This window comes from Miscanthus floridulus, chromosome 18 (assembly GCF_019320115.1).
Source record: "Miscanthus floridulus cultivar M001 chromosome 18, ASM1932011v1, whole genome shotgun sequence".
Classification (NCBI taxonomy): domain Eukaryota; kingdom Viridiplantae; phylum Streptophyta; class Magnoliopsida; order Poales; family Poaceae; genus Miscanthus; species Miscanthus floridulus.
In genome coordinates, this window is record NC_089597.1 from 114,187,309 (window position 1) to 114,203,428 (window position 16,120).

A 16,120-nucleotide genomic window follows, 5' to 3' on the forward strand; every position below is an offset into this window, starting at 1 on the left:
CTATCTAACGTGTTTAAACACCTTTGGTGACGAACACAAGTTTTTTTTGTCGCTAAACTTTTGACAATACTGCTTCGTCACTAAATTTGCAACAATGGCTATTGTCATTGTTTTAGGAAGAATTGTCGCTAACTATTTAGTGCCATGATGCCACATGGCAAGATCAATATAAGCAAATACATAATCATAGATCAATATAAGCAAATGCATAATACAATGTAGATCACAAATTGATCATATCATTGAACAGTTAATTAATTAAAGTTCAAAGTCACCAACCAAAGTTACAGTAGCAGGTCATACAACACATGTTTCAATGATCATATCCACTGACAACAACAACAAACCACAATACTAGTTTTGTTCACAGGCCACAATACATCTCACAGACCATATGATGCACTGACCAAAATTATAGCAGCCACAAGTTCCAAAGTTTAAAGGCCGCACAATACTTCTCAGAGGTCGCAAAACAATGAATCCAGCAGCATGGTTCAAAAGTTAGAGCTACTAATACTAGGGGCAAACAACCAGCAACCAAACCAAGTTCAACCATCCCTAGGACCAAGCATTTGACGAAGGAAGGACATGGTTTCTTGTGATGCCTTTTTTATTTTTTTGATCTCCTCAGCCTGTTTTGCCCTTGCCATTTCTGACTCTTTCTTTAAAGTCTCCATTGCCATTTTTTATTCTTTCTTCATGGCTTCGAACTCATGCCTAAGGTCTTCTTTTATTTTTTTTTCAATTTCAAGATCAGCCCGAAGCTGTTGCACCTGTGCATAAACACCATAAATATGTCGGTGGCTTTACTAAGAAATAAATCATCTATTATTCTCTTAGAAGCAATAACCACTCAAGGCAGCAAGGCAAAATATTTGTTTACTGAACATTATTATGTGCAAACTGAACAGCTAAGTACAAGTAGGTTCAAATTGAGTTTATTGCTTTCATGTGCAGGACAGCTAGGTACAAGTTGATTTAAACTGAACAGCTAAGTCGAAGATCGAGAATGCTAGCATCAGTATGATGCTATTCGTTGGCCATTGGCCCAATTTAGCCTCTATTTGTTAGTTCTGATTAGTTATTACTTGATGTACATTAATCATTCTCCTACACTGTAGTCTTTAAAGGCTGCGTGTAACTTTTAAGTAAGTTGCTAACCTATCTATTAATCCATTCCTATCTTGCACTGATTCATCAACCAATGCATTAGGTGGCAACCTATATTCCAGGATCAATCAAAGAAGTAGAATGAAACTCTGTTTTTAACAAATTAACTGGCTTCTAATATTCACTAATGGTGTATTACTGTATTCTAGAACAATTGAATTTGTGTGCTGATGAATGAGGTGTCGCCACCAGGGATACTTCATAATAATATTTCAAGCAAGGACTCAGTAAACAGTGCTGAATGATGATATTTTTTCTAGTGCAGTTCATCGACTCATTGATCCCCTTTAAAATGTTCATTCTGTTGATACCAAAATAAGGGGCTATATATTCAATTTTATTATTTTGGTACCTCACATTTTTAAGTGTTAAATAAGGTAGATATTTTCTTTTGTCTTTTTTTTGCGACTTATTTTCTTTTTCTTATGTTTGCTTTAATGTACTTGCTCACTTTGCAAGCATAATTTGTTTTTTGTCCTTTAATAGATAGCATGCTTTGGATTTACCAAGCTTTCTAGCATTTTCTTCACCTGTTGATTTAAACTGAATAACTAGGTATTTATTCCTAAGTCAAATACAAATGCCCAACTAAGGGACAACAATTCATGTGCAAGAGTAGGACAGCTAGGTACTAGTAGAATCAAACTCAACAACTAGGTATTTATTCCTAAATCACAACTAGGTATATATCTTGATGAGGTACAAATCTAGTCTATGTCTTGATGAAGTACAAATCTATAAAGAAAATAACTTCAGAGCATGCATGGTAGGGACTTGATGCACTTGTACCTTTGAGGAAGTGCAACCTTTAGAGCTATTGTTGGAGTTTGGTTGAATTCCTGCAACTTGAAGAAATGTAGTTGATTTCACAACTTGAGAAACAGCATGGTTCACTGACTTTGGTTGCTCTTCATATTGTACTGGTTCAGCCATGATCGCTTCCATATCAGCCTAGCAAAAAAATTACAATAGAGACTTAAATCTTGTGTACAGTTTATTTTTTCAGATGTACGTCATGTAGCAAAGAAGGAAACAATCTACAACATGTACGCAAAACTATGGGAATAGAGAAGAAAAGGGAATCAGTCACTCACAATAGCTTTCTTGATAGGCTCACTGAATCCTTTTTTCTTGCTGCAGTGGAAGTCCTTGAAAAGATCAATAGCAGTAGGTTGTACATCTTTATATTTCTCTTATCTCTAAATTATTTGCAAAGAAATACAAACAATTATGCTGCTACAAAAATCAATATATATCCATTACTGATCATTGATTGTTTAGTTTCTTACCACGACATGGGCTTGTGCAATGTAACACCGAGATCCTGTACAATGCAGTAATTGTACCTTCTCTCGATTTTGTTGGTTTTTCAAGCACCTTTCCTGTACATGAAACATTTGTTTAAGTGTTTCTACACATAGGACAAATACAGAAGTGAAGTTACAGTAAAATAATAAACATAAGCTCAAAGCATGTCAACTAATAGATATGTCTTGCTTCTTAGAGGTTGTAGGAGAAAATCGCTAGAACCTAAGACCACAGAGCTAATGGTCCCTAAAATAGGAGCGGAGGGACAGCAGTGACCTCAAATTGAATGCAAAAGCGGTCACATGCGGATGTCACAACTACCTCATTAAAAATTATCCTAGCATAGAAATTAGCTAAAGGTTCAGGTTTAGATAAGAAGATTTACAAAAAACAATAATAGATCAAGACAAGTGTCAGCTTGCCATCTTAATTTCTATTTTACTGTATCTAAGATTAGGTTCAGGAAATTTGGAGGTTTGTCGCACCTTGTGCTTCGGGTCTGACCACATTTGCACTAAGGCCTGCCATTCATTGTTAGCCATATGATTCACAGGCGATGTAGTCCTCACTTGACTTGCAGGTACCCCATCAAAGTACCTTTTTCAGCTTGTGCCTCATCTGACGTTGTCCACACTTAAGCAAATCAGCACATGCATATTGGACTGCTTCACTCTTGGTGTCAATGGTGAATTGGGCCTAGTAAAGAGCATGAAAATTAGAATCTGCGAATGCAAAGGATAGATTGAACTTTCAGGAAATCAGCAAAATTGAATTTAACTTACACCAATTTTTCCAATGTAGTTTTCAAGATGTGACTCATTTTTCTTGTACTCCTTCCAGTGTGTAAGGATTGGTATGTGCTGCCTAAGTGTGATCCCACCCTGTGATGCAAGCTTGGTAGCTTGGATAGGTGCCTTTGGCTGTCTGTTCCCTTCATAAACATGGATTGGCAACTTCATGCATAATCCTCTACTTAGCCTATCTAGTTCTCTACCTGCGCTTCTTCCTCTTATCCTATCTAGATCTTTTCTTGCAGCAAGTGCACCTAACAACAATATAATGTGCAAATTTATGACAATAAATTTATGACAATGGCATATACATATTTAGAAGTACGATTGAATTTAGAAGGCAGTAAATTTATGACAATGGCATATACATATTTAGCATTGCAATGTGAAAATAATGAAAAGTGATTTGTTTGCACAAGGTAGATATAGTCACTTGCCTTCATCTGTAATGTCAACCAAGTCCTGTTGCAGGGAGGGATCACTACCAGAAACCAACACATCATGTGTGGGTGTGGCATTTGGCAGGCCTAAGTTGATCGCTTGTTGTGGGTCTGGACTTGAAACCAAGGCTAGATCCCTTGTTTTCTGCCTAGTGACTCTGTTAGACACATCTTGTTCCTGAGGTGCCACCACTCTCTTAGATGCTTTTGTTCATCTAACAGAGGTGTTCCCAGACCTTGTTGGATTCTTTGTATGTGCAGCATTAGCAACCTGCAAAGCCTCATTAGGCAAAAAAAAACAAGTAGAATTGGCACCAAATTTGCTAAATAGCATACTGACACATAATAAGAAACAATAAAGTACAAACAAACATATGCTTAGAAGACTTGGTACCTTGCTAATAACCTCCTCATCTTCACAGTCCTCACTCTCCTGACCACTCTCCTGACCTATGTACAACGATCCAGAAACTTCATGGTCTTTACCCTTTCTCTCCACAGATGTATTGTTCACTATGGGCACTAATGTCTTGATACCAAGCCTCTCCAGCTCTTGGTTGTTTTCATTATTTCTTCATTCCTTGAATGCTCATATTCAGTAATAGGCGCCTCTGTAAAAATCATTTGAGAATAGTTAGAAGGTTGGAATTTAATGAGATTATATGCCTCTGTAAAACCCAAGAGCCTACATAAATGTTGCATGTTTAATTAACTTTTCATATTAGACACTGCAAGTTGTATAGCAAGGATGACTTGCTGCATGCATAAAAAGATGTTCTTACACGAGAAGTTTTGCAAGATTAAACATCCAGCAAATATAAACCCAAAGGAGAATTTAGTTAACCTAGCTACCTAATCATTCATCTATTTAAAGGCTATTACATATCAGCATGTCTGTACAAATTCAACCACATCAACAATTTTCAAAGGCTCAAAAATAACCCATCAGCACGTCTGTACAAATTCACACTCAATCAAAAAGCAACATTCAGTTTAGTTGACCCTATCAACAGGATACAACATTCTGCAAAAAATGAAGGAGTTCAAACATTCCCGGACAAAGAATAGAACTATGAATTTAACAGAACATTCAGAGAAGTCTGCTAGCACCTCAAAAACCATTTACAGAAGCTTAAATGATCTGCAAGTCGATAATGCTAAAACATAGAGACCAAACTTCTGATTTGCAAGTATGAACACACATAAAAGTGACATGCATCCCAACCATTCTGCAAGCATGAGACTTTTCAGTAAGTTTTGTAAGGTCATTGACATTAGAAAAAAGTTCAGACCCAATTCACTAGTAGGAAAAAAAATAAGTTGACATTCAATTGTTTGATCAGTTTTCCATTCTTTTGCCATCTGACCAAAATCAATGTTCCATTCTCTAACCATCTGAATTGATGGAAGCAATTGACCAAAATGCTACCGACTATAAGCACTAAAAAAGCAAGCAGCAGGCATCAACTACAATCTATATATTCTTCCTTCTCTACTCTCCTCTCCATGAGCACGGCAACCATTGAGGCACTAGACGAACAGGAACATGAATAGGAGCTAGAATCTGTCTATCAGCAACTCCATGCACCTCATCCCCTACCGAAAAACTGAAATCCCACTCCTCCCCATTAGCTCCACATCACCACATGGTGGGCTGGCAGCCCCTCTCCCCATGGGCCACCCCTACGGGTGCTGCTCCTCCTCCTAGGCTGGAATCGGCTGCTCCCTGCTCACTTCTACTACACGCTGCCAGGCAGGGGCTATCCGGCAGGCCACACCGCCAGCAGTGGCAGGGGCAAGCCACAGCCCCGCACTCCCGCAGGGGTAGCCGGCAGCCGCTGCAGCCGTGCAGGGGCGCAGCATAGGCAGGGCCCACCTATACACCTCCCCCAGCCTCAAATCTAGATCCATGGTGAGATGGGTACGGTAGAGAAATTGCCTATGAAGTTTCGAGTCCCTCGGGGCTTCCTTCCTCTTCCTGGAGCCATGCCGGTCTTGCGACGGGGAAGGGTCTTGGCGCAAGGAAGCAGAGGCGACGGAAGGGAATGAGGAGGATGCGGCGGTAGAAAGATGGGGCGGCGGCTGGAATGAGGAGGACGCGGTCAGGGTAACATGTGCAATGTGTGAAACATTTTACTCTACTACCCTCTGAACAAGCGGGTAAGCCAAAAAAATTTGCTGAAGTACGTGCGCTCATGGAAAGAGTGGCGCGCAGGGCCAAAAAGTGTGGCGCGTTGGATGGTTGACCTTTTTTTTTGCTCCGGTTTGATTCATGCTGCTTTCCCCTTTTTCTCTATTTTGGTGACTTCTTTTTTACCCCTTTCTCTATTTTTTAAATAACCACCAGAGGTAGGTTTACTTGGGCCATGTTTAGTTGGCAAATTTTTTTGGGAAATGATACTGTAGCACTTTCGTTGTTATTTGACAATTAGTGTCCAATCATAGTCTAATTAGGCTTAAAAGATTCGTCTCGTGAATTTCGTCTAAACTGTGTAATTAGTTTTATTTTTTATTTATATTTAATGCTTCATGCATACGTCCAAAGATTCGATGTGACGGGGAATCTTGAAAAATTTTGCAAAATTTTGGAAACTAAACAGGCACTTGGCCCAAAACAAATTGTGATTGGTGTTTTTATAAGTTAATTCAAATATGTATTAACTAAATTTTGCACAATGAATTTATGATGATAGAAAATTGTCATATGCGAAAACATAAATCTCAATGGCAATAGAAAGTTCATCGTCGACAACAAACAAACTCTACGACAAATCGAATTCGTCAAAACAATTCTATGTACCAGCTTACGACAATATTTAATGTCGTTCTCTTGGTCTGTGACTTTTTTTTGCGACATTTTCTTTGACAATTCCTTTATCGTCGCAAAAATGTAGGTCACAACATGTTGCGACAATTTCTAGAGAAAACGTCGTAAATCAACGACGAATTCTTCTTTTGTCACAAGAAAAACGTTACAAAAGGCTAGATTTGTTGTAGTGATTATGGTCATTGGAAAGTGCCTCTAATGTAGTCCAATACCCAGTAAGTACTATCTAGGTCACCGGATCTTTATTTAGTTCAATTCATTATTACCATGCTTCATTGGTTGATGATAAATCTTTTTTCTCGTAAAGTGGTGTCAGCAGCAGGGATCAGGGAATAGCTTGTGTGGATACTACGTCTGTGAGTTCCTCATGGAGTAGTCAAGGAGAACAAGTGAAGAGATCCTCGAAGTACATAAAAATATACATAATTTATTTATTACCATTGTGTTGATATATATAATCATATATATATTCATATTTTTCCTTTTATTTGAATTGAAGATTGAATGGAGGAAACAAAAGGTTCTGCGTTGTGACCAGATCAAAGCAATTCAAGAGGCATTGTCAGAATTTCTTATGGATGAGGTCATAGATCCCAAAGGCGCGTAGTACTATGACCCTAAAGAATTATTATCTAGTAGCCATACGACTAAAGATTAGGGTTGAATGAAATCCCAAGGAAATTAGTACAAGGTTTTTGTGACTTTATTATGTACATATTCCATGCATGTACATTCTCTTAAAATATTTGTATATATGTAGTTTCAAATATTTTAGTGTTATTTATGTATAATGCTCAAACAGAACCTTATACGTACATATATATGGACGTATATTAGCAGCGTAGAATTCATATATGAAAAGCGAAACAAAAAAGAATTGAATTGAAAAGAAACCATAAAATGAAAAGGAATGAAATAGAAAAAAAAAACCTTTAGTACCGGTTGGAAACCGGGACTAAACGTGCCATCCCTGGTGCAATATCTAGGGGTCCATTTAGTCTCGGTTAGTAATAGAAACCGGGACTAAAGGTCCACTTTCAGTCCCGGTTTCCAGAACCGGGACTAAAGGGGGGCCTTTAGTCCCGGATTCACAATCCTGGTTGAGAAGATGCTCAGTCCTGCAGTAGTGCTAGCGATTCATAGAGGCGGTGAAAAATAAGTGTAGCCTCTGTAAACGAAGGGAGGGGTCTCTGTAAATCATTTTCTGTTGTAGCGTAGACACATTTTACATATGTTTCCAAACAGTTTTCATGTAATGACAACTTATTGTGAATATATAATAGTAACTTAACTATATGCAGCAACTACTCTCTCTATCTCAGAATAACTACACATCTCCCTTCTCGAGAGGATCGAGTGCCAAGGTATGTAAATGCAGAAACCCATAGCCTGTAAATTTGAAGTAGCAACTTGAGGAGCAGACTGAGTAGCCAGGTTCTGGAAGCCAAGTCCTCCCTTTTCTCGTGCACGATGGGCTTTTGTCCCGGCCTCCCGAGTAACAAGATAGCTGACTCCTGGCTCCCATTGTTTTGGCAGCACCAATTCAGCACCCCGGCCGGTATGGCCATGCATGGCTTGCATGATACTAGTAAGTTTGGTTTAGGACATATATTAAACTTAGGGCCTACTTATTAGTTTGGTTTAGTTCTTAGCTAGCATCTACTCACTAGTCACTAGGTATTAAATCAATGGCCATATATGATACTAGTAAGTACCATCAGTTAACAACATATTAGAAAAGGACATCAAGTGCTCGAATAAATCCCAAAGCACGCGTGATAATGAAGTAGTAATAGCTAAAACTATACTGTTTATTTGTTGTTATATTTGTGAACCTACAAACTATCCAACATAAAACCATTTCAACACTACTGTTGAGAAAATCCAAATGCGATGTATACCAAACATTAGTAGAATAGTTAAGAAGCGTTACCAAATAAACCATCTGTCTGAAACATACGAGCAAAGCAACGACCAAAAGAGCCAGAACGAAGGTCTAACAATTTCCAGTATATATACGCGTTCGCATGTGTCCTGGAATTATTACAATCACACAAACTTTGTCTCACTCATGCAGGCATGTAAATAAGCTGAAATTGTAAGGCAATATAGCCATATAGGTAGCATGGAGGACACGAGACGTACTAGCTAGGATTGTTGGGTTCAACATTCAACGATAATGACGACTAGGAATTATGACACGCTCTCACATCATCTTCATCATGGCGAGGAACACGAGGCCAGTGCCACATAGGAATAATGCGAACATATAGCTAGCTCTGGAGGGATAAACTTTGGGGCAGCGTGGATGTGGTTGGTCATGACGATCACTAGGGGACCCGTCAGTTCTTCAGGCTTAGGTTCATCTTGGCAGCAACAATGCCGCCGCCGCCTTCCACCTACGTATACACAAACGGTGGAAAAGCAAACATGTCAAGGATGCACGTGTCCTTAAAGCTAAAATCAACACTCACTAGACACTCTATCATAGTGGCATATATACATATAGGAAGAGGAAGGGAAGCATAAGCTAGATGGGACATTTCAAGTTTGTTTGATCAGTATGTGCATACTACTACGTGTACGTGTTTGACACTCATGCCATCATGATAAACACTACCATCACAAGACTCTAACTAGTTAATAAATTAAGATGCCCAGATGCATTGTGTTATATCAGATGCAACATTCACAATAAAGCATGGCACCACAACAATGTGTGAATTTAGGTGTCTGTTGAAAGATAGATAACAAAGCTACACTTTTACATGCATGATGATTTGAACATGGTCATAAAGACATAGAGGGATAATGATATGGAATAACGAGTTAATAACATCATCGATATATGTAATCATGTGATGACTTCATTGATGATTGTTGCATTGATATCATGAGATTTAACTATACATCACAGTGGTACGGTGTTCTGATGAGTTATTTGTGCACGGCTAAAACCTAGCCATAAACACCAGAAGTATATATATTGCCGGAAGCTCCAAGTTAGTACTTCGATTTGCCACTTTAATCTAGGTCTTGGTGTATATCCATGCATGCGGTAGGTTTTTTTTTTTTGGGTACAGAGAATACATATTCACAATGCAATAGGTACCACCCGGCTATCCACAGCTGCTATCATTCATGCCTCTATTTCTATTCTTTCAAATGTTCTGAGCACTTATTATTCATTCTTGACAATGGTTTTAGCTTCAAAGAAAAAACTTTCTCACGAGATCAGATTGATAAATCTAAGTTAATAGCGCATGAAGGATGATTGGAAATCACTTTGCTGAAATTTAGTGCAAAGTCAAGCCTGTGTCTCAACAATCTGTGACCTATGGATCCATAATTGTTGTAATTTGCATTTTAGAATTTACTTTTTTCTCTTCTTTTTTTGTCTCTTTGAACTGTTGTTTGTAACTGGTGACTCCTTTTTTGTTTAATTTAATCTCTCAGTAGGGACTTGCACCCCTCCAGTTTCGTAAAAAAGAACATCTAAAACACACAGCAAATATATAATTAATGTTGGTAGATGATGCAAAGTAAGCTTGAGTTGCCAAGAGATGGTTTAAGATGATCAAGTTGAATCTAAAAAACAGAGCCAATAATTACCTTATAAAATGGAACCAAAGCATTCTTAAACAACCCATTGTTTCCAACTATACATGCCTCCATTTCGGATTAGCATCCAAAGAAATTAAATTAGAAAAATTATCTAATACAATTCTATTTTTTCTAAAAAAACAATGTAAAATATATAGAATAATGTATCCCCATGATTGTTCCATATATTGCATATATATATATATATATATATATATATATATATATATATATATATATATATATATATAATATAAACTTGTGCTGATTCATTCAAAAACATAATGTCTAACCATGCAGTATGAACTTGTACACCTTGAAGTATCTGGATCACCCAAATAACACGTGGTTTTCACTATTCAAGTCCAAACCATACGCTGGCCTTTTAGGAAGAACTTGTTATTATCCAACATTCATGCAATGCAAAAGCTAGCTTAGGAAGTATCACCCTCCTTAATTATCATTTTGGAGATCTAGAAGGAGAGAAACGCAAAGGGTTTTTGCTAAGCGCGAATCAAGCCCTCTGTCACTTCTTGCACAGATAAAACGGAAGCGGCAGCCGGTAAAACAGGCGCTAAAAACCTTAGTAATTTTGTTAGCAAGAGAATAGGCTTTCGGTTTTGTCCCTACCTCTTTTCGTTTCTTTTTTTTTTTTTGCCCTTTCTAAGAGCAACTTTAAAAGACTCTTTATATCCTTCGTAATTGTTAGGAATAGAGATTTTGGTGAAAAAATACTCTCCAACGGATTATTTAATTGGTTATCCAAATATAGCCTTCATCTATTCTGGATTTCTCGCAAGTCAAAGATAGAGAGCGAGGTTAACTCTTTAGAGTGTGCACAAGATATAAAAAAAGCTGTTGGAGAGTCGAAAGATTAGAAAGAAATTTTTATTCAAATAGCTCTTAAAATGATGATTTAGAGTGTGAGTTTTAAAAAGTCTCTCGGAGATCCTCTAATATAGTTGTACCTTTCTCTGCTATATCAATGAAATAGGCACATTCATGTGCCCGTTCAATCAAAAAAAGCTAGCTAGCTTATAGTGCAGCTATATAATCATGGAAATATACAACTATATAACTTTATATAGTAACTTTTTCCTCCTATCATATAAAAATTGCCTTTTCTAATATACTTTTGCAGTAAGATCATATCCTACTGTTCTGCTAAAAAGATAATTATTGTCAATCTCTTTAATTAGTATGTGGGTATTTAATTATTTGTAATTTGTAAAAATAAGAATGCTCATCGAGATCATTGTAAATTAAAAGTAAGTATTTGCCACTAACACATAATGAAAAGCATGATAAACTAAACTCTGATTAATCATATCAGGCTGCCTGATGAATGATATTTGACTATGCGCAATAGACAATAATGGTTGATACGTGGTACTACCTATGTCTTTTTGAAGAGAATGTTAGAACTAAAAAAGTCTTAAGTTCATTCTTTGACCATCAATTTGTCTCCTATAATACATCATCAACTATAACAAAATAAATGTGTATCTGTGGAATATGAATGTATCAGTACAACTTTTGTACATTAAATACGCATAATTGAGTTTCTTGATTCCTAATATGCGCGAACAGATGGGTGCAATATTTAATTACATGCAACAGTGTACTCAGTTTTTTAATATTTGGAATCAGAGGGGGTCTATATATAAGACATTTATTAACTTATTTTTTCTCAAATTTGCAACAATGCACCCTTCATCTGACCACTTGAAAATAGATTGATTGCACAATAATAAACACCATCAAGTTCATAACAATTCAATTCATCACTTTTGCATCCTCGGACCCTCGCTGTATATGTTTATTTGTTTTCATTGCCTCGCCCAACTGGAAGAATGGCCAAAAGGAGGAGGGAAGTAGACACCAAAACTTTGTATTACAACAAAACGGTAGTTCTAACTCATAAGCACAAGGAATGCGGAGTTCTTTGTCTACTTATCACACCCGTCTATATGTAGACTTATATATATCCCAACATCTAGCACTTTTAAGGTTTTAACTTCACCAAATTTGAGATTATTTCACTTTTAATTGTGCCAAAACTTCTCTGCCTAAAAATAAATGGTGGAATCATCTATGCTACAATATAGATTTTAACTCTATGATCATGCTAAGGAATGATATATTATATTTTAACACATGTTGATGCACATTATTTGCCATCTCTGACTGGCACCTTAGGAATTAATTTGCCACTCCATACACATGGATCAGGGTGCCACGCCAATGAGTAGCGTGAATCCTATATTATGTTTTTAAAGTGTCATATCCTGAACTACTCTAGGAAAATAACTTACAATTAAGCAGCACCATCTGGATGCTTCACTTATCATATGTTGTCACTCATGATAAAAACACTGTCAAAGTATGATGCATCAAGTTGAAACTCCTAAGTTACTGTGGCTAAATCGGTAACACTACTTGATATGCAGCTAAATAGCGGTGCAACTTGACAAGTAGCTAGATGCTACTATTGGTAATTAATTGTTACCATATATAGTTTAGAAATGGTTACTGGCTAGCATCCTGCGAGCAGTCTCTAGAGTCTAGACTCCAGTCGCATATGTGGATCCATGGCCATACCTTGTGTGATGATGCAGAGGCATGCAGATCGATGCAGTTTGTTGTGAGGTTATGATCACTTGATCAGTGATTAGTCAAAAATTGTTTTGATGTCCTGTAGCCCTGGTCTCATTGAATCCAGTATGCGCCCTCTGTCTAGCGTGCCACCATCTGCACAGCAAGTGTTTGTTTTAGTAGGGACATAAAAAACAAGAGAAATCAAAACCATCTCTTTGTTGCGATGAGAAAAAAAAATATCAAAAAGGGACAGAAATTGATAATTTACGCAAAGACCGGCAGCATTATTTTGTATAATAATCACAGCTTAACTACTCGTTCCCCCGGTTCTCTCTCAGCTCAGGAGTCAGGACATATTCAGATCTGATGAAAATTGAGGACATGAGTGCACCATGAACGTCCAATGAAGGGACAATTTGTGGGCATTATATTCACAGGGATATTGGAAATACAACCCTAATTAAGGAGAACTTTAATTGCAATCATTTATCCACTCGGAAACTGACAGCATGCCATATATGCAAGTATCATGTCTTGTAACATATATCGAAAGCACATATTCTCAAAAGGTACACATACACTTCGTGAGCCCAAGCGCTAGAACTATTAACACAACAGATCGAGGGGAAGACACACGCATCGTCGATTTATCTCGCTGCGGATGTAGCCGGTCAGCTACCGCCTACTGGAAGAATCCCTTGAGCACTTCCTCGGCGCGAGCCGCAGCGCGCCCGAGGCGGTCAGAGCCGCTGAGCGTGAGGAACCCAAGGGCCGCGCCTATGGCGAACAGGCCGTATCCAGCCAGGACATGCTCCGGATTATCCGCACGGTTGAGCACGGTCCCATGGAGCACCACGGAGCCTCCCCAGGCGAAGAAGAAGGCCGAAGCCTGGATGCGGCGGTCCTTAAGCTCGAGCAGCTCCCGCAGGGCCGCGATGAGGCCTCCCCCTGCTGGCCCCCCAGCAGCGGCGGGGGCGGCGGGTTCTTCGCGGATCACAAGCGTCGTCGGCATCTCCATCGATCGATCGAGGTAGCTTTGCGGCCGCGGCGGCGACGGCTGGTTTCGCCTCGGGTCGGGTGGATGGTTCTAGGCCTACTAGGGTTTCGGTTCCTCTCACTTGTCACGACCCCTCTTGTAGAGGAGTGAGTTGGGGGTGGGGCCTGGCTGCCTGGCCGCCTGGCAGTGGCAGGGGTGGCTCCGGTCCGGCCGCGGCGTGAACGGCATGTTCGTGGGCTTGGGCTTCCCGCCTTCCCCACAGTTGGAGCAAGTCATGGGCCTGAGATATTACACGGGCCTTCATCTTCTTTTTGTTTAAGATGTTCACAGGCTTTCTAGGTGTGCTGTACCTTTCGACTTTGAAAGCCTCTCCCTCCCATGTCCCATCTGTGTAGCCTCAGCACGACCGGCCGCACCTACCGTTGACCAACAAGTAGATCTGCGCATCTTGTGCTAGCATGGCAAGGAAAACAGAAGTTAATTCTGATTTATGCACGCGGTATTTGTGATGATTTGTGCTATGATCTGTCTATCTATGCTTCTCCTTCTTCATCCTCTTTTTTATGAGATTAAATGAAAGATCAACTCCTGAACAACTGTATATATGGATCCTATACGACATGCATCAAACCATCAGTCTCTGCATATTTTCAGACGGAAGCATGCAAAGTAGAATAAACAGCACGCCGTGCAGGCACGGCCAGATAGACGGATCGGAGCTTAATTCTAGAGGACCCCTCACGCATCTTCTCATAGATATATAGAGGTAGCAGGCATATCATCATGCACAGGCGACACACCTTGCATGGATTAGGCAAACATGAAATAAAAGGTAGCAAAGCGTGTGAAAATATATAGTGAAGTTTCATTCCAGGGGGTGAAAAAAGAATCTCCCGAAAAAGAATCCAAGAGGGGATGGGAAAAAGAAGAATTAACACGCTGCAACACAGTGAATAAGTTTCTCATCAGCAACGAACAAAAGACGAGAGCGACGTACATGTACATGTAGATGCCGAGCATGATCACGATACGAAACATCATAGCGGACGGGCGGCGCGGCGGCAGGGCACGGGCCGCCGGCGTGTTGACCTGATGAGGGGATCGGCCGGCAGAGCTAGCTAGGTAGGAGAAGCATGGTGGGTCGTGGCCATGGACATGAATGGTAGATCAGAAACATGGACCAGAGTTTAAATATCATCAAGTCGCCTGTCGCCGTCAACAGAAGGCGTGGCGGCTAGAAAATAATTTCGCATAGACCAACCATCTTGCAGATCTCGCTCGCTCGTGACCAAGCACAGCAACAAGTGGACACGGAGGTATATATACATACACTACTCCAGAACAAGCGCTGCTGTGGTCGGCAAACTAGGATGGACTTTAATTTCCACACAGGCCTGTTCTCCTGCTAACGCCTGACTGACTGAACCTCACCTAGTCTGGATTGATCGATCGGGCCGGCGAAACTGAGGCCTATGTTCAAATCATGGGACCTGCTGGACTGAAGAAAGCACAAGCGTCCGGCCCAACACACACACACACACACACACACACACACACACACAACACACACACTATATGGTACAGCCCATTTAACATTAACACGCACAGGGAACAGCAATTTGATCACTCACGCAGACGCAGTCACGCTACAAGCTAGTTTGACCAAATACTAGTACCTGAAGTTTCAAAAAAAAATACTAGTACCCGAACAAACATACATGCTTCGAAAGTAAATAATGGGTATCTAGATCATCCCATCCTTATTGACCAACATAATAAAGCACGCTAGAACGTACACGTAGGTACCACCACCGCCTCTTCACTTGCGCTTGCGCTCAACATAATAAATAAAGCTAGTTCCATGGGATAAAGAAGCGCCTGATGACGGCGCCGGCGTTGGCAATGGCAGCGCCGGCCAAACGATCAGCTTGTGGGAACCGACCTGCCACTGGAAGGAGGCACACGCCCAGCAGCCAGGTGACGAGAGCGAGGAAGACCCACGTGGCGTCAGCGTCGGTTGAGGTTGAGACGGCGGCGGCTACTCCTAGCAGCATCAGCGCGCGTGCGGCGTCGAGGAGGTGGTCGCGGTGGCCTGCCTGTGCTTGGACGACGGCGCGATTAGGCAGCAGCTCTCCTTGGTTGGCCATTCGTGCGGTGCTGGAGCCTGGGGCTGAAGAGGGGTGGGTGGTGCGTGGGTGTGCGCTGCCGAATGCGTGGCTTCTTTTATAATGGGAAGGAGCGAATCGGCGGATGTGTTTTTGTGCGCAAAGTAGCAATCATGTAGGGTCCTAGAAAACGATGTCGTCCGACGACAGCGGCCAGGCAGACGGCTTCCAGGCAGAAGGCGGAGAAGAGCAGGAGCGGCGGCGTGGTGACACGTGGATGC

At 40.3% G+C, this 16,120-nt stretch overlaps 1 protein-coding gene, 1 long non-coding RNA gene and 1 pseudogene across 3 annotated transcripts; all 3 read right to left on the reverse strand.

The window, feature by feature from the left end:
- Positions 1 to 269: 269 nt before the first annotated feature.
- LOC136524408 (uncharacterized) lies at positions 270 to 5,620 on the reverse strand (annotated as a pseudogene).
- A 2,875-nt stretch (positions 5,621 to 8,495) lies between these two features.
- Positions 8,496 to 14,979, reverse strand: LOC136520479 (uncharacterized). Of its 2 annotated transcripts, XR_010775249.1 has the most exons (4): positions 14,732 to 14,979; positions 14,085 to 14,187; positions 12,741 to 12,890; positions 8,496 to 8,935 (listed from the first exon to the last, which is right to left on the reverse strand). It is a non-coding gene; the product is annotated as an uncharacterized lncRNA (long non-coding RNA). The 2 variants fall into 2 exon arrangements; XR_010775250.1 differs by lacking the exon at positions 14,085 to 14,187 and having other exon boundaries at positions 8,498 to 8,935; positions 14,732 to 14,968.
- LOC136520478 (uncharacterized) lies at positions 13,270 to 14,072 on the reverse strand. Its single transcript, XM_066514021.1, has one exon. The coding sequence runs from the start codon at positions 13,753 to 13,755 to the stop codon at positions 13,420 to 13,422; it is 336 nt and encodes a 111-aa protein (XP_066370118.1). The 5' UTR covers positions 13,756 to 14,072; the 3' UTR covers positions 13,270 to 13,419.
- Positions 14,980 to 16,120: the final 1,141 nt, after the last annotated feature.